The sequence below is a fragment of the Scomber japonicus genome, chromosome 19 (assembly GCF_027409825.1).
Source record: "Scomber japonicus isolate fScoJap1 chromosome 19, fScoJap1.pri, whole genome shotgun sequence".
Lineage (NCBI taxonomy): Eukaryota > Metazoa > Chordata > Actinopteri > Scombriformes > Scombridae > Scomber > Scomber japonicus.
Genome location: NC_070596.1, coordinates 26,124,300 through 26,149,045, shown reverse-complemented (window position 1 = coordinate 26,149,045; position 24,746 = coordinate 26,124,300). Strand labels below are relative to the sequence as shown.

Genomic DNA, 24,746 nt, shown 5'->3' with positions numbered 1-24,746 from the left:
TCCCCATTTTTTTTCTTTTTTTGGTTGTCAGAAACAATATTAACCCAAATCTTTTGTTCTATTCTTATTATTTTTTTGAGACTTTAGTTGACCTTAATGTCGATATCTAATGTATTTATTGCATAAACTGAGCCGTTGACTTGCTAATAAACAATTTTCACCACTTTAAATGTGTCTTTTTTCCATCTGTAGTGCAAATATACGTCTCTACATTATGACAGAAGGTAAGTTTATTTAAATTTAGTTTTTTAATAACGTTTGTATGTGATTTAAAGCTTTTAAATCGGATAATTCACTCCGTGTTATCCGTAGTGGAAGAAACAAGAAACATAACAGTTGGTTTCTTACGGTTGCTTATATTGGAACACTTGGGTCAAACCAAAAGTCAACTTTAGGGGAGTCCACTATTTTGATTTTGATATTACTATTTCATTATCACACCTTTAGGTTGATACTCATATGAAAAAAATTAAGACACCTTAATATTACAACAAATTAGTTATTTGGGGTAATGATCTCCGAATACATACGAAAACCAATCATTGCTTTATTGGGAACCCCCCAGCGTAATCGGAAGTAAACAATGCGCTCATGCAGCATCAACATGGCTGCAGACTGAAAAGTATGAAATTTGTCTCAAGATAACAAACATTATCTACTGTTATATATATCATTTTTAAGGGCTATAAGTGTCAGAATAGTGTGAAAACCACTACTGCCTTTCTCTGAAGACATACACACAACCTCGGCGGCAGAATGAGCAATATTTACATTCAAGAGCCACCATCAAATGGAAAGGTGAGTGCGACTTTTTGCAATTTTTATGCAAGTTTTTCATTTTTATGCACATTTACGACAAAAGCTTTAAATTAGAAAAGGTTTCTTTAATAGGCATGACATTAAATCTTGTCTAGCTACCTCGACACGTCTCGCTGGACACCGTAGCAACAAATGTGATATATTACAGCTGTACACGATTGTAGTTAAAGTTTCAATTGCATCAAATTTACTGAAACTTTTAAGGGATACACTCACAGTTTTACAAGTCTGTTATAGTCAGGAGCTTAAGTAAACACTGAAATAGGATTTTCTTTTTATAATCATCTTTAATTTTCATATGAATGGCCCCTAAATTGACACAAATTAGACCACAGACTATAATTTGTGAAGATTTTGTCCCAGGGTCTCACATCTGATTAGACTTTACTTTTAGATATTTAATTACAGAACATGTATTAAACCCATCACTAAAATAGTCATACTGTATGTCATTGTGTTACTTATGGATTCAATTACTGTTTTTCTTGCTGTAATGATTCCTCCTGTTCATACTGACCATTAGAAGATCCTTCATAATATATTTACAATGTAAGTGATGGAAGACTAAATCCACAGTCCTCCTTCTGTGCAAATAAAATGTATTTAAAAGTTGATCTGAAGCTAATATGAAGCTTCAGCGTCCAAATGAGTCAAATCTTCATCTTCTATGTTTCAACGTTACACTGTTTTTAGTACCAAAGTCTTTTTGTTACTATACTTCCTCCACAGCTCAACAGGAAACACTAAGAGGGAATCTGATGCTAAAAAGACTGTAAATGTGTCAGATATCACTTGATATGAATAACTCACACTGATGAAGCTCAATAGAAGCTGATCAGAGACTTTTAAATGACTGCATGGACACACTGTGGATTTTGTCCTCCATCACTTTACACTGAAAGCACATTTGAAGGATTTTGAACAGAAGGAATGATTACAAAGAGGAAACCCTGTCTGCTGTTTTAACTATGAACCTGTCCTTTAAGCTGCAGCTGTTTGTGTCTTATCAATTATTAGAATTTGACAACATGTACTTGCTTTGCTGGAGAGAGGCAGGAAAAAACAGGGAGTATAATTTCTATGATTCTTTCTTAGGTCCTGTTGAAGACCACAGCGGGAGACATCGACATTGAGCTGTGGTCCAAGGAGGCTCCAAAAGCATGTAGGAACTTTGTGCAGCTGTGCATGGAAGGTAAAAATAAAATCACTTCTTATTGAAATACTTTCCTAAAACACTGCAGAACATCTTAAAAAACAAAGCTACTGAAGACAAGTCACTAAAGCAGAATCAGTCACCCTAACCAAGCCTACTAATCTTGAAAAGCCTACTTCTGTACTTCCAAAATACATTTTAAAAAAAAACAACATTTCTGCTTATATATTGAGATTTATAGTTCTTTATTTCAAGAAAAGCTCAAATTAAACCTAAATATATTATATTGGAGAGCTTATTCTCCATATATGTTGACTTCAATGCTTGCATACAGACAAACTGCACATTTAACATACATCAATAAAGTATGATAATTGAATACAGTTTCTATTCTCTCTATAATTACTCCCAATTTACACATTTTTATTAGATAATGTCTTTTATTTATGATTAGAGCATTATACAGATATCACAGGCCTGTAGATGAAAGCACTTCCTGTCTTATTGTGTTGTATATTTCTGTCCTTTAGGTTATTACGATGGCACAATATTCCACAGAGTTGTGCCTGAATTCATTGTTCAGGGTGGAGATCCCACAGGAACAGGAGAAGGTGGAGACTCCATCTATGGCCGACCATTCAAGGTCCGACCTCTTCTCTACTTCTTTAGTTTTTATCATTTTAAATAATAAATAATAACTATCATAAGAGAGAGTATCTGACATTAAAAATCATCTTGACTGTCTTTCTTCACTTCTACTTTTAGGATGAATTTCACTCCAGATTGCGCTTCAATCGGAGAGGTTTGGTTGCCATGGCGAACGCCGGACCGCACGATAACGGCAGTCAGTTTTTCTTCACTTTGGGACGCGCGGATGAGCTCAACAATAAACACACCATATTTGGAAAGGTGAATCTAAACAACTGTAGTGACTTATCTTTATATTACCTGATATGTCTGATCTGATGTCTGACTAGTGAAGGCCTCCCCGAGTACTACATTTGATCATTTGTGCTTTTTTTTTTTTTTACTCCAATAGGTCACAGGAGACACAGTTTATAATATGCTCAGGTTGTCAGAAGTGGATTGTGAAGATGAAAGACCTCTGAACCCCCACAAGATAAAAACTGCTGAGGTATTTTATTATTATTATTATTTAGCATTCATTATTTGAAATATAATCTAAATGCTGATGATAAAACACAACGTCTTGTCTCTTTTTAGGTGCTGCATACTCCCTTTGATGACATCATCCCTCGTGAGACAAAAAAGGCGAAAAAGGATAAAGATAAAGAGGAGGGAAAGAAATCACAGTCGAAAGCCACAAAGTAAATTATTATTATTATTATTAGTCAATTCTTCTTCTTCTTCACATTTTACTGCTTAATTTAGTTTTTCTAGCTTTTTTTGGAGTCTGTGTTATTATGTATAATTGGCCAACTGACTGTTTTATTTCTAGTGTGTATCCATATGTTGTATTTTTTGACCACTGATTAGATACAGTGTTTATTAATCATATTTATTCATCAAGTGATATAGTATCCTTAATAATACTCCTTTATCTATTGTTGTATTTCACCATTTGGATATTTTTCTAATCTTTCTAATTCTCATATATTATTGTCAGACAGGTAACGCACACTATCTGTATATTAACCCAGTCCTGTCTTTAATTATTAGAGAAACGCTGTTTAATTTATAACCATCATCAACCTCTCTTAGCAGCTTTTGGCACAAGTCTGAGTTTATTTTTAGCGTTGTTATTTGTTGTTTGTTTTAATGCCAATATTTTCTCTCTTTGTAGGAACTTCAGTCTGTTATCATTTGGAGAGGAAGCTGAAGAGGAAGAAGAGATGGCGACTCAAGTCAGCCAGGTACTGAAGTACAAAACCAGTCTGTCAAACTGACCTCTCCTGCTGTTCATTCTCACAACCATGGATTAAAAATAGATCAAGTAGATATCTTTACAGTCTAAACCGCTAAAAACCAAAAGCAGCTTTATGTTTAAATTCATTTTACAGTAGAAAAAAGTCTGCATGCAGTATAGGGCTGGGCAATTAATGGAAACATAATCGAAACAGACATTTAGAAACTCTAATCAACTTAATCTTGCTCATGTCAATTAATGGTGGTGTTCACTGTTGCCATGACAGCAAAGTTTGCATATCTTTAAGGAATTTGAAAACTTGTCTCCAGTGATGATTTTAACCCAAACCATGATCTTTATCCACAGCGTCACACCTTAACCCTCCTGTTGTCCTCCAGTCAGGAGGGAGGGAAGGAAGGAGGAAGGAAGGAAAGGAGGGAGGAAGGAAGGAAGGAGGGAGGGAATGAAGGGAGGAAAGGAGGGAGGAAGGAAGGACGGAGGAAAGTAGGGGGAGGAAAGAAAGAAAGAATGAGGAAGGAAGGATTTCTTAAATTTCTCCTTCCTTCTTCCCCTCCTCCCCTCCTTCCTTCCTTCCTTCCTCTTTTCCTCCTTACTCCTTTCCTTCTTTCCTTCTTTCCTTCCTTCCTTCCTTCCCTCCTTTCCTCCCTCCCTCCTTACTCCTTTCCTTCCTTCCTTCCTCTTTTCCTCCTTACTCCTTTCCTTCCTTCTGTCCTTCCTTGACCTGAGGACAACAGGAGGGTTAAGATGAAATGTCACGCTTGATATCTCTTTAAATTATACCTGCACTGGGAGCTATAGTGTGCAGACTTTTTCCTGCTGTTAAAGATTTAATTATTTGGTCCAGCATTTCCCTTTTTTATCCTTGATTGGAGCATGTACTACATAACTTCTTCATAAATTCACTTTTACGACATGAAAACGACATCTTTCTTGTTTAAATGATTTAATCAGATGTGGAGAGAGAGGGGGTTTTTTTTGGATTTGGCATTAAAAGTCAATCAAAGCGAGTCAGGCTTTATTTAGTTGTTATAAAGGTTAGATGATATTCTGGCATGGCCTCATCATTTTTCCACTAAGTCATAAGATGTTATAAATATATATTTAAAGAGACGGGTTACAACTGTGAGTCTGAACATTAAGTTAGAAACATGCAACAGCTGCATTTTACACTGTATATACTTATACTATAAATACAGCGTATACAGTGTCAGTGTGTGTGGGTTAATTAAAGATATGTGCAAAAATAGCTGATTTTATGGTAAAAATTCAATTCAGTTCATTTTTTTATATATAAAGCACCTAATTGCTAAAAAGTTATCTTAAGGCAGGTTTCACAGAGAGCAGGTGTAGACTTTACCCTTTAATTTAATTTAAAGAAAATAAGATGGATGTGTCATAAATTTAAGAAGCTGTAAAGTCTGTGTTTGTTTCTTTTCAGACGCTGAAGGGAAAAAGCAAAAGCAGTCACGATCTTCTTAAAGACGACCCCAGACTGAGCTCTGTTCCAGCTGTAGATAAGTACGTCACACACACACACATATACACACACACACACACACACACACACGACCGAATTCATTCATAATTATATAATAAGTGCAGATTTCATACTATATTCATGATGCTTGATTTGTCCTTTTTTTCCAACATTAACTTGTATTCCTTCCATCTTTAAAAGGAAAAAGAAAAAGATACCAGGAGATGGAGATGAGGTAAGTCAGATATAATGTGAAGATTACTGAGACTGAGACAAGCACTTGAATGCACCATGCTGCTAATTGTTTGTTCTTTTCTTTGGTTTTTGTCATTTTTTTAAGGGAATTTTAAGAAATGTATGTTTATCTTTTTATCTTATCAGCATTTAGCTTTTTATTTATTCAAATACACGAGAAAATGCCTCTAACCAACATCTTAAAACCTTCAATAACTGCACTTCCATCTCTTCTTCTCTCACATAAAGCTCCCCAGAGTCTCTGATTGTACATTTTTCGCCCAATTTTCTTCTTCCAGTCGGACGACGAGGCCGACGGCGACGTGGATAGCGACGCAGACGAAGAGTACGACTCGGACCAGAGGGAGAAGATGAGGGAGCTGGTCAGTAAAAAGCTGAAGAAGGAAAAAGGAACAGACAGAGCGACGGAGGGGGACGAGGAGGAGCGAGGGAAGAAGAAAAGCCGCAGGTATGATGAGAGATTCCTTTATTAATCAAACAAGAGGGAAAATGACAGTGTGGATAGTAAAAATAGAAAGAGCATCAATAAAAATAATAAAGAACAATAAATAGTAAGTATATAAGCCAGGGATGTCAAACATGCGGCTCGTGGGCCAGATCCGGCCCGCCGAGGTGTCTAATCCGGCCCACTTTCCTTATTCCTCCCTTCCTTCCTTTCTGTCTTCTTTTTCTTCCTTCCTTCTTTCCTTCCATCTTCCCTTCCTTCCTTTCTGTCTTCTTTTCCTTCCTTCCTTCTTTCCTTCCATCTTCCCTTCCTTCCTTTCTGTCTTCTTTTTCTTCCTTCCTTCTTTCCTTCCATCTTCCCTTCCTTCCTTTCTGTCTTCTTTTCCTTCCTTCCTTCTTTCCTTCCATCTTCCCTTTCTTCCTTTCTGTCTTCTTTTCCTTCCTTCCTTCTTTCCTTCCATCTTCCCTTTCTTCCTTTCTGTCTTCTTTTCCCTCCTTCCTTCTTTCCTTCCATCTTCCCCTCCTTCCTTTCTGTCTTCTTTTCTTCCTTCTTTCATGTCTTCTTTTTCTCCCTTCCTTCCTGTCTTCTTTTTCTTCCTTCCTTCCTTCCTTCCTTCCTTCCTTTCTTCCTTCCTTCCTTCTATCCTTCCTTCCTACCTTCCTTTTTTCTTCCCTACTTTCCTTTTTTCCTTCCTTCCTTCCTTCCTTCCTTCCTTCCTTCCTTCCTTCCTTCCTTCCATCTGTCCTTTCTACCTTCCCTTTTTCCTTCTTTCCTTCCTTCTGTCTTTCTTTCTTTCCTTCCTTCCGTCGGTCTGTCCGTCCTTTACTGTCTGTCTTTCCTACCTTTCTTCCTTCCTTCCTTTTGCCTGTCTTTCCTTCCTTCCTTCCTTCCTTCCTTCCTTCCTTCTTTCCTTCCATCTTTTGTATGATCTGGCCCACATGAGATTAAATTGGTCTGTATGTGGCCCTTGAATGAAAATGAGTTTGACACCTCTGCTCTAACAGCTTCAGCAGTTCTTCATATAAAGTTGATGCTCCACTTGTAATGCAGCGTAACATCCTGGTGGGGGCGCTGTTGATCTGCACACTACAGAGACGAAACACTTTAAATAAACCCTCTCCTGTTTTATTAATACAATGAGATGAACAGACCCTCCAAACTTTATTTTTCTGACAGGCACAAAGTACATTTACTGAAGCCCAAAGAAAGAAGAAGACTTTTAGTATTTCCAGCAGTGAGTCAGAGCTGCAGCTAATCATTATTTACATTATCAATTCATCTGCTGCTTATTTAATCCCATAATTGATGAATCGTTAAGTCTATTAAATATCAAGAAATGACTTTTAAGTTTTTTATGTGACCAACTAACTGTCCAAAAGCCTAAAATATGTAATTTTCTATCATATATGACAAAGAAAAGGAGCAGATCATCAAATTTTAGTGCTTAGAAGTAGTAAATATTTATCATTTATGCTTAAAAAATGACGAATCATCAAAATAGTTGCCACCAGTTCATTTTTCTGTTTATTGCTTGATTATTTCAGCTCTATCATGAGTGAACAACTTTGATCCGGTTTGGATTTTAGAAGCCCTCATAGGTCAAGTGCCCAAAAACCCCTCGCCAAAACGCTCCCATAGACAATGAATGGGAGGAGAGTCTAATGCCACTTTGACCCTAAATTTGACCACCTAAACTTGCTCCAGGACAGACTAAATTCACTATGCACATGAGGCCTGGCCATTAATTTGATAAAATGGAAAGATTAACACCAAAAGTGCCAAAATGTGCTCTCTAGCGCCACCTAGAAACACTAAAACGGCCACTATGCCTGATAGGAATGTCGTAGAGAGATCAAACCAAAACTCAATTATTTGTCTTATCAAGACCTACAAATCACGCACTGGCACCCCTGACCTAGATCCAACAGGAAGTGCACATTTTGCCTTTTTAAATGTATGATTTCTGATGATTTTTCAGGCATTTCAATATATATATATATATATATATATATATATATATATATATATATATATATATATATATATATATAGCTTCTGTTTATTCCTTGATTATTTCATCTCTGTTGTGAGTTTCAGGAGCACAATGACAGACCCAGAAGAGATTATAAGTATTAATATGATGTACAGCCCCCCCCCCCCCACCCCCCCTCTGAGAGCCCAGACACACTAAAAACAATCATTAACATTTCTTAATTACTGTTTTTCTGCAGCAGTAAAAATCCCACCCAAACAGTTTTTTGTTTGCTGTTTGTCTCTGATGAGGTTGTGGTGGTTGAATTGTCAAAGCAGCCTCACGTACAAATTTATGTATATTTATTACCCCTCAAAATTACCGGAAAGTGTTATTCAAAACATGTGTGTAGCACATTTTTACAGTTTTCAAAAAAAAATGATGACAGAGCAAATAATCTTGGTGACACAAGTTGGGTGGCTTGATAGGAACATGTTGACAATCTGAGCCCATTAAGATCACAAAGGAGATGATTTGTGGTTAAAGTATTGTCTATATCAATCATATGTTTACTTCAGAGGTGTCAAACTCATTTTCATTCAAGGGCCACATACAGACCAATTTGATCTCATGTGGGCCGGATCATTAAAAAGATGGGAAGGAAAGAAGGAAGGAAGGAAGGAAGGAAAAACAGGCAAAAGGAAGGAGAGAAGAAAGGTAGGAAAGAGAGATAATGAAGGACGGACAGACAGAAGGAAGGAAGGGAGAAAGGAAGGAAGGACAGAAGGAAGGAAGGACAGAAGGAAGAAAGGAAGGAAGGACAGATGGAAGAAAGGAAGGAAGGACAGATGGAAGGAAGGACAGAAGGAAGAAAGGACGGAAGGACAGATGGAAGGAAGGACAGAAGAAAGGAAGGAAGGAAGGACAGATGGAAGAAAGGAAGGAAGGACAGATGTAAGGAAGAACAGAAGGAAGGAAGGACAGATGGAAGGAAGGACAGAAGGAAGAAAGGAAGGAAGGACAGATAGAAGGAAGAAAGGAAGGACAGATGGGAGGAAGGAAGGAAGGACAGAAGGATGAAAGGAAGGAAGGACAGATGGAAGGAAGGAAAAGGGCACTGGATGGCAAGTGGGCCGGATCGCACCCCTTGGCGGGCCGTATCTGGCCCGCGGGCCGCATGTTTGACACCCCTGGTTTACTTAGAATATCAAAAGACATTTCTGCGTATCAGATAAACCCAAAAATATAAATGTTAAGGCATGTATGAAGATGTTTTTAGTCCTCCTGTCAAACATAAGCCACTGAAAGTTATCAGCAGCATATGTGTGTGCAGGACTCGGAAAGATAAAGATCAAATCAGATAACTTGACTTTTTACCTCCCACTATTCCAATAATGTGACTCAGTTTGCATCTTTCAGGGTTAGTTTCTCTTCACAAAGCTCCTCCTGAGTTACAGAAGACATTACACAACTTTTCTTCACACGCTGAGCACTCCTTCACCTTCACCTGACGGGTAAACTGAACTTCATGTGTAAAATTGGTGGAATGACCCTTTAACCTGCACATACTGTTCAGGTCAAATTTGACCCACTTTTACATTTTGAGAGCAGTCTAAACACGATTATTTATGACCTAAATTCCTAAAGTGACACAGAATATACAAAAAAATGGTAATATTTCAATTCTAGTGCAGCTGAAAGTGTGCTCAGGACTGAATTTGGCCTGTATTTATTAAAAGAGTTTAAAAAAAAAAAGTTTTTACATCCATTGACTTTAATTGAAATCATGATGGCTGTTATGCTCTTCTGTTTTAAATAACATCTGAGGTGTTATTAAAAAAGTAAACCATCAAAGTGTAAACCATCAAGTAATACACTCTCTCAGCTCTCTGAAAGCTTAATTAAGGATTTAAGATGAAGTATTTATGAATGAAAAATAGATTTATAGTTTTAGAAGTTTGGTGTAGAGCAGAGGTGTCAAACTCATTTTCATTCAAGGGCCACATACAGCCCAATTTGATCTCATGTGGGCTGAATCATTAAAAAGATGGAAGGAAGGAGGAAAGGAAGGAAATAAGAAGGGAAGGAAGGAAGGAGGAAAGGAAGGAAACAAGGAAGGAAGGGAGGGAGGAAGGAAGAACAGAAGGAAGAAAGGAAGGAAGGAACAAAGAAAGGAAGGAAGGACAGATGGAAGGAAGGCAGGAAGGAACAAAGAAAGGAAGGAAGGACAGATGGAAGGAAGGAAAAGAACACAGGAAGGAAAGTGGGCCGGACTGGACCCCTCGGCGGGCCGGTTCTGGCCCACGGGCCGCATGTTTGACACCCTGGTGTAGAGACTAATTATGTGAGGATATTATGAGTTAACAGTATGTAAAAGGTCTTCATATTGAATTTTCCTACTACTACCCAAACGGTTATCAGCATTTAATAACATTTTAAGTGAATGTTTTAAAGTTATTGATAGTAAAAGAGAAGTAGTTCATAAATACGACGCTCTTGAACGTCTCGCATCATCTCCTCGGTTTCTGTAAGTAAAAGCTTTGTGTCGTTGTCATCCACAAATCCTCCAGCTCTGTTTCTACACTCATCCACTCACTTTCACATGTGCACACACACACACACACGCGCACACACACACACACACACACACACACACACACACACACACACACACACACACACATACTGTATCTCAGTCGTAGCTCACACACTGGACCCACATCAGTGGACCTTCTCTGTGAAACAGGAATGTTGGCACGCAACGCAAATTACTTGCTGCGCTGCTGAAGTAGAAGCAAACAGCACATGTGTCTGAGCCAACGGTGTGAGTGAAATGAAGGTGAGAGTCGAAGCGTTCTGCACTCGGGCCTAAAACTGAGACCCGAACCCTGGCTCAGAACCCTGCTCCTTTCAGACCCAGACACCAGAAGCTAGAGTTAGTTTTATTAGTAATATTATTTCTCCTTTCAAAGACAAAGTTATATGGTTAGTTTGGCATCGCTCTCTCTAACTAATCTGACAACAGACCGATACGGAACAAAACATACAGTGTTGTGCTCCCAGTGCTCCCATTATACCTCCTGAAGTTGGGAGTCGGAGCTGGGGAATGACGTCACACCTGAGTTTGAAGAGTTCCAGTTCACAAAGTCAGAAAAAGCCAGTTGTAGCCATTGTTAGCGATGATAGCAGTTGATAAAAAGGCATTTCGCTGTATTTTGTGCATGTAGTCGCCATAGCAACACGTCCACAGATAGAAGTTGGACAGTGCTGTGTGTGTGATTGATTTAACCTTCGTGTCGTCCTCCCGGGTCAAATTGACCTCGTCTGTTTTGACTGTTCTTTCTTTCTTTTCTTCCTTCTTACCTTCCTTTCCTTCCTTCCTTCTGTCCGTCTTTCCTTCCTTTCCTTCCTTCTTTCCTTCCCTCCTTCCTTCCTTCCCTTCCTTCCTTCTGTCCGTCTTTCCTTCCTTCTGTCCTTATTTCCTTCCTTCCCTCCTTCCTTCCTTTCCTTCCTTCTGTCCTTCTTTCCCTCCTTCCTTCCTTTCCTTCCTTCCTTCTGTCCGTCTTTCCTTCCTTCTGTCCTTCTTTCCCTCCTTCCTTCCTTTCCTTCCTTCCTTCTGTCCGTCTTTCCTTCCTTCTGTCTTTCTTTCCTTCCCTCCTTCCTTTCCTTCCTTCTTCCTTCCTTTCCTTCCTTCCTTCTGTCCTTCTTTCCTTGCTTCAAACATCAACTTTAAACCTTTTCTGAATATCGGCTGATAAACATCTGAACATTTATAATACTGAGCAGAACTTTGTACAAGCGATCACGTTGCTATTTAAGAGTCGTGGTGGTTTTTATCTATTATCACAATAAGGTAAATGTTTCCACTGTGCAGCAGCAGCAGCCTTCCCTGAAATCATTTGGGATTTTCAGAAGCTCCCCTTTTCCCCCCTTTTTTTGCAGGTTTTTGCCTTATTTTATCCATTATTGACAGCTAGCTCGCCAGGCTAATGCTAATGCATTGGCTACGCTCTGTTTATCTTCCCGCGTCCCGTCACACACATCGACGCAGACGATTGCCAGACAGTCTGAGACAGAAAGAAAGAAAATAACATTTGAAAATACTCCAGCTCGAACCTTTACATTAAAAAAAAAAAAAAAAGCCCTGTACGCAACACATGACGCGCTGTCTGGACGTAGCGGGTCGAGTCAGGATACTGAAACACTGAAAACGACCTGATGATAAAAGAGAGAGCAATTTATCTCTCATCTCTCTTTTTGAAGGTGACGCTTGCATAACCGGCCAGTTATCTCTCCTCCATATCCTCCTAACAGGTAGCCCTTCAACACACATAATCAACATACCCTTCTCTCATTAGCGCTAATGGGATAAGGAGCTGGGGATAAGGAGCGGGGCCCCCAGTCAGTTGTGTGTGTGTGTGTGTGTGTGTGTGTGTGTGTGTGTGTGTGTGTGTGTGTGTGTGTGTGTGTGTGTGTGTGTGTGTGTGTGTGTGTGTGTAGGTGTGTGTGTGTGTGTAGGTGTGTGTGTGTGTGTGTGTGTGTGTGTGTGTGTGTGTGTGTGTGTGTGTCCTGACTGACAGCCAGCCCAATGCAGGCAGACTGTAGTATATTAAACACAAGCGCAGATTGTTTTGCTACAAGAACTGTAACCCAACACAGTGGTTTGTCTTGGCAGGGAATCAAAGAGCAGGCTGGTAGGTACAGTGTTAGTCTGGGACAAAGGGGGCATTGTTGCAGGGTGAGCGCTGCTCTCCCACCGTTGCTTTGCTTTGGGCTTTCAGCTACTCTGTGCGCAAGGAGGAACACCAACTGCTATCTAGTCACCTGGGGAAAAGAGAGAGAGAGAGAGAGAAAGAGAGAGAGAGAGAGGATGTTAATGTTAAAGCTAAAGCAGCCCTCTTTTCTCCTTTTTTTTTTTTTTTACTCACTTCTGTCTGATTGACTTCACCGATGCAGGATTTTTTCATTTCATTCCTTTTTACACTCGTGTTACTGTATGTGATGTGTGTGTGTGTGAAGGACGGTGCTCTGCTGTCTGCTGCAGTGCACTCAGGCCTCAGTCAGGGGGGGAAAATTTATAATGTTGACTGTGTCTTTTCTTCTCAAAGTCAAGGCTGCTGAGACAACCTTGAAATTAGGAGTCTCCCTGAAACCAAAATAGTTTTTACATCAGGTCAAAACTATCTTACGCCGCTATCCAGCAGCCAGATGATATTCCACTGCAGTATTCCATGATTGCAAAACGCTTGGACTTGTTCATATTCAACGAGCACTTGCCAAATAATGGTGTACTGTACCTGCACCGAGAAAATGTTTGACTTTAAAACCTTTAAGTCACAATCGATCAGGAGAATCTGTCAAAATATATCCTCCTTTTTTTTTTCCTTTTCTTTTTTTTTTTGGATGATGTTTAATGTTGTTGTTAATTCTTGTTAAGCTTGTACTCTCACAGTTTGACACTTCTTTAATGCTGCTATTGATCAAGTCTGGTTCGCTTGTGTTTGAAGTAGGCCTCTTTAAGAAAGGAGGAGAAGGAGGAGGGAGGGAGGGAGGGAGAGGAGGAGGAGGAGGAGGAGGGGGTTGCTTTATAAAAGACACTACTGAATGAAGTCCCAAAAGCAGTGTATGTGGTAGTCGCCACTTTTGTTAAACCCGACGGGGCATGACTGGGGAAGCAAAACGCTTCCATATGGCTGTGGGACACAGTGTGAGCTGCTTCTGCCAGCAGGGCCTGGCTCCCTCTGCTGTCTCTGGTAATCGCTTTTCAGTTATACTGCAGGCCGAGGATAATGACAGAACTGCACTTCCTGTTGTTTATATCACTTGTTAAAACGTTGTGTACACGGCGCATGGCAGCAGACATTAATTATACAGGTGGAATTACTTTTATGGAGTGCTTTTAAAAAAACCAGAGGTGTTTGATAGCACCTTGATTATCACATCATCCACATGAACTCACTTTACTGTATAGTCATGAAATGAATAAGAAAATAAGTGTGGCTAAAGTGTTTTGCGTGTGTGTGTGTGTGGTCAAGGTTGAGTGTTTGAAGCTGTTTAAAAATCACAATATTAATAAGGATAATTGCAGATACCAATAAAAATCACTATACTGCAACTGTATGCAAACAAACTGCTGTTTAAAGCAATGATAGCTCCCAGCTGTGCATCACAGGAGTCCAATCTGATGTGTAAAACAAAACCTTTTAATAACTGATGATTATTTTCATTATGGATTAATCTTATTTTCTCTAATAATCTTTTTGGTGTGTAAAATGTCAAGAAATATTGTCATATATCAAATTGCTTATTATGTCCAAACAAACAGTTAGAAACCGAAAGATTGAATATCATATTAAGCTAAGAAAACCTAGAATATGTCTGGTTTGGTCTGACCAGCAGAGGTTTAGTTTACATTGATATGAAACAGATAAAAGCTTTAAATCACCACAAAATACTTTATTAACGTGCTTCTTTTAAACTGACAATCAATTAATAGACACATCATCTTATTTTTCTGCAGCCTTGGTCTCATATGTCTTTTCAGTCTTCACAGCACTCTAAGTAAGCCTTCTCTCAGCCTTGTGGATAGTGTAACCTGTACTTAAACGGGACATCAGACATTAATTATCCCGACCAAGTGGCCATACCCTGTACTCCCGTGTCACTGTGTATTAATTGGCTGCACCTGTCTCTTGTCATCGGTCATAACCCAACGCGTTCTCAGGGAAAGGTTGCAGAGATCAAGAAAGCATTCGGCACTGTTTTTGTGCAGAAAACTGCTTGAGATAATCCAGTTCTTGGCAGCGGGATTGTGTATGTTTTGGAACTGCCAGGTTTACACATCTCTGGCCCACTGTAGCATGTCTGCCCCATATGGGGCACTTGCTCGCTGGAAACTGTTCCAGACAGCAATGCATGTCTAGGACGGGAGGGGGGGGGGGGGAAACGGGGGGGTTAGACTCTTTGAAAATGAATTTTAAAAAAGCAGAACGCCGCTTGGACTATGATCAACGTCAACATTTCAGTGTCCCGGTTTACTGTGTCTTTTTACTCTCGAACAAGAAAAATATTTACAAAGAGTAGAAAATTCACAACTAAATATATCTAATATAAACACGAGAGAGAGATGCCCTTGATATTCCTAAAAGATTAATTACTGGCTTGCGTCATGACCAAAAGAGAAGCCCAAATGATTTAGTAAATAATTGCAAGGTAGACGAGCTGCTCTAAAAGAGGAACCTTGGTCCAGTGCGTGGGTAATGTATTGGTCTAGATCACTCTGCAAAGTCATGCAAATTCCTGTGTTGAGGTTGGATTCCTCCACTCCAGCTCACAGTTCTCCTTGGCTTTTGACCAAGCCATGGAGTGCCCCCTGAGGGGAGTTCACCCAGCCATCTTGTTATTCTAGCACATTCATCCACATCACTTGCTCAGTCATTAGAGTGGTTTGAGTCCACCGTGGCAGAGAGAAGCTGCTGTTGCCATCCTTGTGGTGAACTAACTCTGAGTAAGACTTTCAGTGTTAAATTATTTACTTTTTTTTTTTTTTTTTTTTTTAATATACATTTGACTCATTGCAATCACACTGGCGGCTTTTGTTTGAACTCGCAACAGTTTGATTTTTATCAATAATTACATTTCTTACAGTGACTCGAAGGCTTGGAAAATAAGAATACAGAGAAATCCAAAAAAGGCAAGTATGCCTGCTTGTACATTTTGGAAAACGATTGAATTTTTGATGAACCATACAGTCATCGCTGTACTATTTTAAGGTTGTCGAATTCCTGTGTCAGCCTCAGACTCCTGCCAGACACCGGAGTATTAAATGCAAGGTTCTGAATCATGAGAGTACTTGGTCTACTGCCAATCACTTCATATGCTTTCTTTATGAAAAGTTAATCATCCACAGCTCTTTGGGGGTTTTTTTGGGTTTTTTTTTTAATTTTCTGAAAGAGTGACAGTAGCTGGCAGGCCTCGAGTTAGACGCTGGCCACAGGGACTAGTGGGGAGTCACTAAAAAGGGTTCATAATGTATCTAGCTTTGCCCATTTTTAGTTTATTTATCTGACTTCTATTGAAAAACTTCTGAGTGGTTTTTCTATCGCTTTTTTTAATGACCAGCACAGCCTCCTCTCCTGTTGGCAGGTGAGTCCTATTGAAGGGAGGGAGGGAGGGAGGGAGGGAGGGAGGGAGGGATGGATGGATGGATGGATGGATGGATGGATGGATGGATGGAGGGATGGATGGATGGATGCAAGGATGGATGGATGGAGGAATGGATGGAGGGATGGATGGAGGGATGGATGGATGGATGGATGAATGTATGGAGGAATGGATGGATGGATGGATGGATGCAAGGATGGATGGATGGAGGAATGGATGGAGGGATGGATGGAGGGATGGATGGATGGATGGATGAATGTATGGAGGAATGGATAGATGGATGGATGGAGGAATGGATGGATCGATGGATGGATGGAGGAATGGATGGATGGAGGAATGGATGGATGGATGGATGGAGGGATGGATGGATGCAAGGATGGATGGATGGATGGAGGAATGGATGGAGGGATGGATGGATGGATGGATGAATGTATGGAGGAATGGATAGATGGATGGATGCATGGATGGATAGATGGATTAATGGATAGATGGATGGATGCATGGATGGATGGATGGGTGATGGATGGATAGATGGATGCATGGATGGATGGATGGAGGAATGGATAGATGATTGAATGGATAGATGATGTCTTCTTAGGTTGTTGCAGAAAAGAGGCTCAGACAAACTCTAAATCCACCTCTTCCATCCTTCAGCTGTTTCACCTATAATGAATAAAATGTTGGTCTTAATTAATAATAATAATAATAGTCCCTTTGTTCAAGGCATGCAGCTCAAAGTGCTTCAGTCATTTAGTAAAATAGGTTAAAATAATACTAAATAAAAGCCAGATTAAATAAATAAGTTTTCCAGCTGTAGCTCTTATTGAATGGTCGTTATGAATGCTTATACTGCACATGGTTGCACTATCTATTAACAGCTCCATTACCATCATAAGGTCTGTGTGTAAAACCCTTCCTCACGTTCACAGTAACCGCACGCCAGTTTGAAACCAGTGATTTTCTAAATCAGGTCGCACCATTAAAACTGGTGGAATGTCTTTGCTGGTAAAGTATGTAAACAGGAAGTCACTGTTGTGTCACATGCTGTAACTTTCAAAAATAACAGTTTCTGGGGCCACAGTCTCTCGTTCTCTCTCCCTCCCTCTTCCTCTCTTCCTCTCTCACTATATATATATTTCCTCCTCTATATACTTCTTTTAATTATACGTATTAGATTGGCTCACTTATATATATGCACATGTGGAGAATAATGCTTTTCAGACTTGGCAGTATTCAGTGGAAAATGTGCAGCAATGCTAATTTAACTGTTGCTGTTTACCTGATTGTTAAATCTGTCTTTACTGGCATTAAAAAGTATATTGTTTCACTTTTGTTATATAATTTGAAATAATCAGGTCTGATGTGTTGACCATATTTAATATCACTTTTTCTCTTCAGTCTAAACAGGTCATATATATTACAAAGTCCAGTCAGTTAAACAGCATTTATACTAACCTGGCAGTGAGTAGGTGTTAATAATATAGTGTAGCACTTAGTTATGTTATATCTTAGTTAAGTTTGAGTTTATGAAGAGCTAGTCCAACCAGTTCCTATTCCAACATGAGGAACTCTTTAGTGTAATCTGTTGGTTTTTTAGATATAATTCACTTTTTGAAAGCATAAATCTTAAATAAAGCTTTTTTGTTTGAGACTTGTATCTGATGTGGCCTCGCAGGTTTTGCAGTATAAGAAAAAGTAGCAACTAACTTTTTTTTTTCATTATTCAATTAATCCAACAACCATTTTCTTAATCGATCAACTAATTATTTGGTTGAAAATGTTATTAATGGCAGGAAATGTTACAGCCTTTAACCAACACTCCACAACTCAGATCACAATGATAAAAACAGAGCAAAGCAGCAAAACCTTACATGTGAGGAGCAAGAGAAAAAATTCAATTTCTGCTTGAAAAATGACCAAAATGGTTCATTGATTATCTGAGTACATGCCAGATGATTTTCTGTTCATTTCAACTCTAACAACATGAAACATAGAAGAAGACATATAAGCATAATCTAAATAGTCCGAAATTGTCTTTTACAGTTTTTCCACCAGAAGGTACTGACAAGTGTTACATAACTTCATCACAGTTCTTTAATAACCACGTTTAAGGGATCCTTATCAAAAATGTTTATTTTTAGAAAATGATTATTGGCCAGTATATTGTAAAATATCAAATGTTGATATCAATATCAGTCTCAAAAATCCAGTGTTGCTCAGGCTGTACTTTGAATGATTGTTACTGTTGGAAAAATGTAAATATATTCTTTGGATTTAGCTCAACAAAAAGTGATCCATCCAAGTCAAGTGAAAAATGTAGTTCTTACATTATTCCAAAATGTGTAGAAAGAAAATAATTTGTAGTGTTGTGATGTGAGGGGTCTTCAGGGGGATTTTCTGAGCCCCAAGGTGTGTCACAACAGGTGTTGTTGGGGCTTTTCCTGTCCTTTCTGGCCTCTTTCTCTTTATTGGCACCGGGGCTGTGGAGCCGATTGTTTGGCTGTTGCCTCGGATACGTCTCTTGTTTTCCGAATGGCAGCATGTCAAGGCAGGCAGAAAATGATCACTCAGTCCAAAGTGTTCCTCACTGTAGAATATATATGTATAAAACCTCAGCGCTCAGTCCTGGAGAAAAAGCTGGACTGTGTTTATGTAACAGCCGAGCCACGACTCGTACTTTACTAAAATAAACTTGAGTCATGTCAAGAAGGCCTCTCTGAGGTGGACAAGTAGAGGACAAAATGATCAAACAGTGATCAGTGTTTTTGTTCAGGCTGTCAAAGCGTCATTTCAGGTTCTGCTTTTGAGGTCAAAGTTTGTGGTGTTCTTAAGCAACAGTCCAAATTGATGTCGACTTGTGACCGCTGTTCATCTTACCTAATGCAATTTTGGACCCATCTTTGGCACGTTGTCATCTTGTCACTACATAATTCTGCAGCATCTAGTAGAGAAACATCAATCATGCTGTCAGCAGGTAGGCCTATCTGTTTTACTAGTCATCTGGAGCACTAAAGGTCCTCGTGGAAAACAGTTGTATAATGTATTCTGTGGTTTTGGAGGAGCTTTGTCAGGTTGAGAAAATGACTCTGATGATGCCATGGTGATATCGCCAGGGTTTCCCTGTTTGGGTTTGGAGATTTTAACAGTTTTATCAGTTTGCTTTACAAACTGTAGATATGAACTTTACCAGGCAGGGAGGGTCTAGTGGAAAGATGCTCAGTTTTAATCCATGGTGTCTGAGGGACTAAAAGAGAGGATTTCTTTACCTGTGGGTTAGACTTACAGTTTCTTTACCTGTGGGTTAGGGTTAGGGTACTTTCACACCACCAGCAGTTGATGCGCACTAAACAGTCCATTCTGACCAAAAGCTCTTAGTTCGGTTCGTTTTCGTTGGTGTGAAAGCATCAATTGCACTCGGGTGTGCACTAAATCAAGCGGACCGAGACCTCCAAAAAGAGGTGGTCTCGGTCTGCTTGACTCCGCACCAAATGCCGACCTACCAGAAGATGATGGAACGTCAATCGGACCAATCTTCGTTTGCAGGTGTGAACGCGGACCACACCGCAGTCTGTATGCTACATAGTAACTATTTTACTGCTTGGTGCGGACCAAATAATCAAACTAGTGGTGTGAGTAGTTACTAGTAGTTTCTTTACCTGTGGGTTAGGGTTACTGGCTGGTCGAAATATCTCAACAACAATCAATCAATCAATCAATCAATCAATCAATCAATCAATCTTTATTTGTATAGCGCCAAATCACAACAAAGTTATCTCAAGGCACTTTACACATAGAGCAACAACTGGATGGATTGTCTTGAGATATTCATCTGAAGACAAATCCTACTCCCTTTGGTGACGCCTTCACTTTTCTTCTAACCCTAATGTCTTGAGAACTATTGGATTGATCGATATGAAACGTGTTTAATTTTTCACTGATCCTGAGGAATAAGTCAACATCTACATCAGCCAGACATTCATGGCTCCCAGATGATGAATCCTAATGGTGATGGTCCTTTGGCATGAGTTGTTTTTGAGTGAAATGTCTTGACAGCTTTTGGATTTATTGCTAAGCATTTTGGTACAGACGTTCATGCCTCTCACAGAATGAATTGTAATAACTTTGGCAATGCTTTAATCTTCCCTCTAGCACCATCGACACAACAAAATTTCAATTTTAGCAGCAGTGTTTGCAAGCACAGTAAACTCCAACAGTAACAACAACAACATGCTAACATTATCATTTGGCTCCATACACATCCTCAAAGAGCTGAGCAGAGACCTCAAGAGGCTCTTAATGTCAGGTAGTCTTGTTTAAATGTATGTTTTGTGAGTCTCCTAAACTTTATAGCAGTGCAATACTAAACCCTAACCCTTAAAAATAGCAATTTGTAAGAGCTACAAACAACAACAGATCTTACAACTACAGTTAATTGGTTTTCACTTTAATGTCAAATCTGTGTAGCTAGTAGTTTCTGTGTAAAATACATACAAATCTGTGTAGATGTGTAGCATCCAGAAGACAAATAAAGCACGGTGCTAGACCAAACAACAAATGGAAAAACAAGAGAAAAGTCTGCACACCATTTTTTTAGCTAGATACCACTGAGGTAGACAAAATAACATGCTACATTATCTTCTTAAAGGACCTGAAAACACAGTTGCCATGGTGATTACAGGCAAAGGTTAAGTTTGCAAAAAAGTCTTAAAAATTCATGATGACATTTAAAAGAGAGTAAGAGTACTGTAGCCACATAAGTGATTAAATGCAGAGCACCACTGACTGACAAACTTCACGTTCACATTGTTTAAAACAGGATAAGCTGTCTAAATTTAGTTTTGCTGGATGTCCGTTTTCTGTCTTTAATCAAGTTATAAAAGCAAAGAAACTATCAGTTTTACAAAATGTACCTGTTTAATCACTGTGCAAGATATGAAACCGTAATTGGCAGCTGTACTCTTTGAACAATGTTATTTTGCCCACCTTGCCACACAACCCTGCTGAATGTTAAATGAGTGTCTCAGAGAAAAAGGTTTGTTGATAGAGCTGAGCAGACGACGTTCTCACACAAGCCAAGTCTGACTCTGCCAACCAAGCACTGCTCTTGGCAACTCAGTCTGGATTCAACTTCTCTTTTTTCTGAAGGAAAAGAGAGGCCTAACAACTGTATGTCTGACTGATTCCTCATGTGTATCATCAGCAGCACCAGCAGGGAAGCTAACAAGGAAGAGACATGACATCAAGTCAGCCACAGCTGTTAATATTTGCCAGGGCACTTACGGTTAAAATACCACTCAGTTTGATGCCTCGGTGCTTTGCCACAGACAATGTTAGTGGATTAAACAAAGGTAACATGAGTGTTGGAAAGCTACAAACAGAAGAATGAAAGTTCCAGATAAAAGGAAAGATAATGATATAAATGAATGTCAGTCCAGAGAAGCAGATGTAAGAAACAAAGGCAGCCATTGTTTGGTCTGGAGATGCCTCACATGTTTCTAGGCCAGGGGCCCAGACTGTGCAGCTTACCTGTGCTTTGTGGCTCCGCAAGAGAATGGGACAAAAACAGAGCTGTCAGGCAGTACAAAAATATTATCATTTCCTAACATAACATATCTGCTCTGCAACTGGCAGTAGTCTCAATCGTGTGAAAGGGAACAATAATCAGCATTACTGGCCTCAGTTCAGACTTATAGCATTTAGCCTTGCATGAGCTGGGCTTTGGGCCACCTGCCAAAAGGGACGGTACCATGAGTCAAGAAAGCAAGGATGTGCCTTGGCCTGCCTCTGTCATGCAGTTAAAGGTTTTATAAGGGTAGCTGGACATGAGCACTGCCTGTAATACTTAATGTAATGCCACTTGAAGGAAGGAAGTATAAAGTTTTTAATTACCTCTGCCACTAGCTGCATTTGTCAGTTACTTATTTCATGTATCACGGGACATTTTTGTATTTTATTGCTCATAATAATATCACATGGCTTCCATCCAAAGTGTGCATGTGCTTTTCCTTATCCGAATCAAAGGGTGACCTAAGGATAGCGGGTGTTTGTATACTGTAGAGGTTGTAAAGTACATTCAGACAAGTTTGTGGTTTGTGATATTGGGCTATATAAATAAAATTAACTTTACGTCTGCTATGATGTGGACTCAAGTCATGTGATGTGGACTCAAGTTAGATTTTAGACTTGAATCTTGCCTTTACTGACTTGGGATTTGACTTTGGACTTGTTGGTCTAAAATTTGAGACTTGTTGTTGTTTACTTGAAACTTCTCTTGAGACTTGACTGTATTAACCTTGGCCTTGACTTTGGACCTCATTTGAGACTTCTTGGTCTTGAATTTGGACTTGAATTGAGACTTCTTGGTCTTGAATTTGGACTTGAATTGAGACTTCTTGGTCTTGAATTTGGACTTGAATTGAGTGTTCTTGGCCTTGAATTTGGACTTGAATAGAGTCTTCTTGGACTTGAATAGAGTCTTCTTGGTCTTGAATTTTGACTTGATTTGAGACTTCTTGGTCTTGAATATGGACTTGAATTGAGACTTCTTGGTCTTGAATATGGACTTGAATTGAGACTTCTTGGTCTTGAATTTGGACTTGAATTGAGTCTTCTTGGTCCTGACTTTGGACTTAATTTGGGACTCATCTGTATTGATTTTGGTGCTGACTTCAGAGTTGTTGGTCTTAATTTGGAAGAGGACTCCGAACTGGTCTCTGGACTTCATAACCAAAACTTTAGACTAACTTGTGACTTGCGAATCAATGACTTTATTCCACTTCAGCGTTAATCTGTAACAGATCAAATTCATTCATATGCAGGAAATGTTAAACCAGTTTAAAAGGTTCACAGTGGATTGTGCAACATAGATTATTTTGATTCTTCTTATTATTATTACCGCATGTCTGTAAGAGATAATAACTTTTGGAGTGATTGTATTCATTACCACTGCTGAGTGACTGAGTATTTTAACAGGCTAGAAATTACAGCTTCTTTCAGTCATTTTCCTTTCTCTAATGTTTTAATGAGTGCTTTTACAATGACAGTTACTCATCTCAAAACAAGAAACACATTGACATTTTTCCCATGTGTCTGCTCTACTTTAATACCCCATGTTGTGCTTTCCAGGAGCCTGGAGGGGGGGAACAATTATTGTATTAAGGCTCCATCAAATTTATTGGAGTAACAGATGCTTTTAATGTACATTCTTCATTCTGACACTTGCACAGAGTGTTTTATGTTAATTTTATTGTGCCAACATTATTGGACATGGACAAAACATTTGGAGAAGTTTAAAGTTTCAGAGCAATTAATGTTTCTTCATGAAGACCAGCAACAATCAGACTGCTGACGTTACAAAAAACTATTAAAGGATATTTGTCTTTGAACCTGTTTCTTATGTTATTGTTCTTGTCTGCTGTCTGCAGGTGCAATCCTTTTTACAGCAGTTATATATACGTATATATATATATATATATATATGTGTCGAGTTTAAATTCTCAAAAACTAATTTCTCCCGTCAACAGTGATGAATTACGGAAAGAGGCGCGGCAGCTGAAGAAGGAACTACAAGCCATAAAGCAAAGGAAAGAAGAAAGTTTGAAACCTGCTGTAGAAGAAGCCGAAGAAGGTATGTGGGCAGCTTTTATTTTATTCCCCTACAGCTTCAGTTATTTAGGATATGCTATATTTATACTGTGCTCTACATGTATCTCACCACATCTAGGTACACAGCTCTAAGTGTGAATAAAGTCTCTAAGAGGGTGGTCCATGCTACATTCTCTACTAATGGACACTAAGACAGGCAACCCTCTGATTTTGTCAATTAGTTGCAGACGTCTACCCCCCGCCCCCCCTCCACCCCCTTCCCCAAAGTGTCTGCATTTTTGTGTTAAAGCTTGCAGAAAATTGCGTGGGTGAAAATTGTTGAGTGGCCGCCATAGTTGCACATGAAACCCTTTTTTTTTGTGTGTGTGTTTGTTAGTTTGTAGCTTTGTGATTCAGAAAAAAGAAAAAGAAGACAGACAGACAGAAAGAAAAGAAATCTGCCCCCTACCCCCCCCCCCCCCCCCCACCCCCACCCCAAAATCTCCTCGGGTCTTCACCACACAGCAGTCTGTCATAATGCGCCGTCAATCTTTGGGATTGTTGCCGTTGCTGAAACACATTTTCGAAAATTACAAAAAAACCGCCTCGACACAGAGGTTAGCTTGAGGTTGTTGCACATATCGTTGTGCAACAAAACAAAATAGTTCACGGGGGGTTCTGTGGTGAACAGCCTAATTGTGGGATTACCCCCAGCCAAAATTGACTGAAGACCATGACGGGCTTTTGTTGCTCAAACACTGATGGTTTTATGTTTTTATACACAGACACAGTCGAGGAGTACACTCTTGACTTTTTGCTGATTTATTCAAGATTTTAGGTGAAAGAGCAGAAAATACAAACATTGCATTGTACTATAAAGAAAATGTTACAATTTTTCCAGGTGTACATATGAACATAGGGCAGTGGTGTGCACAAGGGGGGGCAGTTAGGGGGGGCATGGCCCAATTGTTGAAAAACGCGTGCTAAGGT

At 39.3% G+C, this 24,746-nt stretch overlaps 1 protein-coding gene across 1 annotated transcript in view; it reads left to right on the top strand.

The window, feature by feature from the left end:
- The first annotated feature begins 624 nt into the window (after nt 1–624).
- The window catches only part of cwc27 (CWC27 spliceosome associated cyclophilin), a 44,702-nt gene continuing 20,580 nt past the window's right edge, over nt 625–24,746 (top strand). Inside the window, exons 1-11 of the mRNA XM_053340051.1 lie at nt 625–798; nt 1,915–2,011; nt 2,503–2,615; nt 2,738–2,881; nt 3,012–3,107; nt 3,197–3,300; nt 3,777–3,846; nt 5,299–5,378; nt 5,539–5,572; nt 5,871–6,040; nt 23,696–23,799. Coding sequence (XP_053196026.1) covers nt 757–798; nt 1,915–2,011; nt 2,503–2,615; nt 2,738–2,881; nt 3,012–3,107; nt 3,197–3,300; nt 3,777–3,846; nt 5,299–5,378; nt 5,539–5,572; nt 5,871–6,040; nt 23,696–23,799 — 1,054 coding nt within the window. The 5' untranslated portion in view covers nt 625–756. The remainder of the gene's footprint in view (nt 799–1,914; nt 2,012–2,502; nt 2,616–2,737; nt 2,882–3,011; nt 3,108–3,196; nt 3,301–3,776; nt 3,847–5,298; nt 5,379–5,538; nt 5,573–5,870; nt 6,041–23,695; nt 23,800–24,746) is intronic.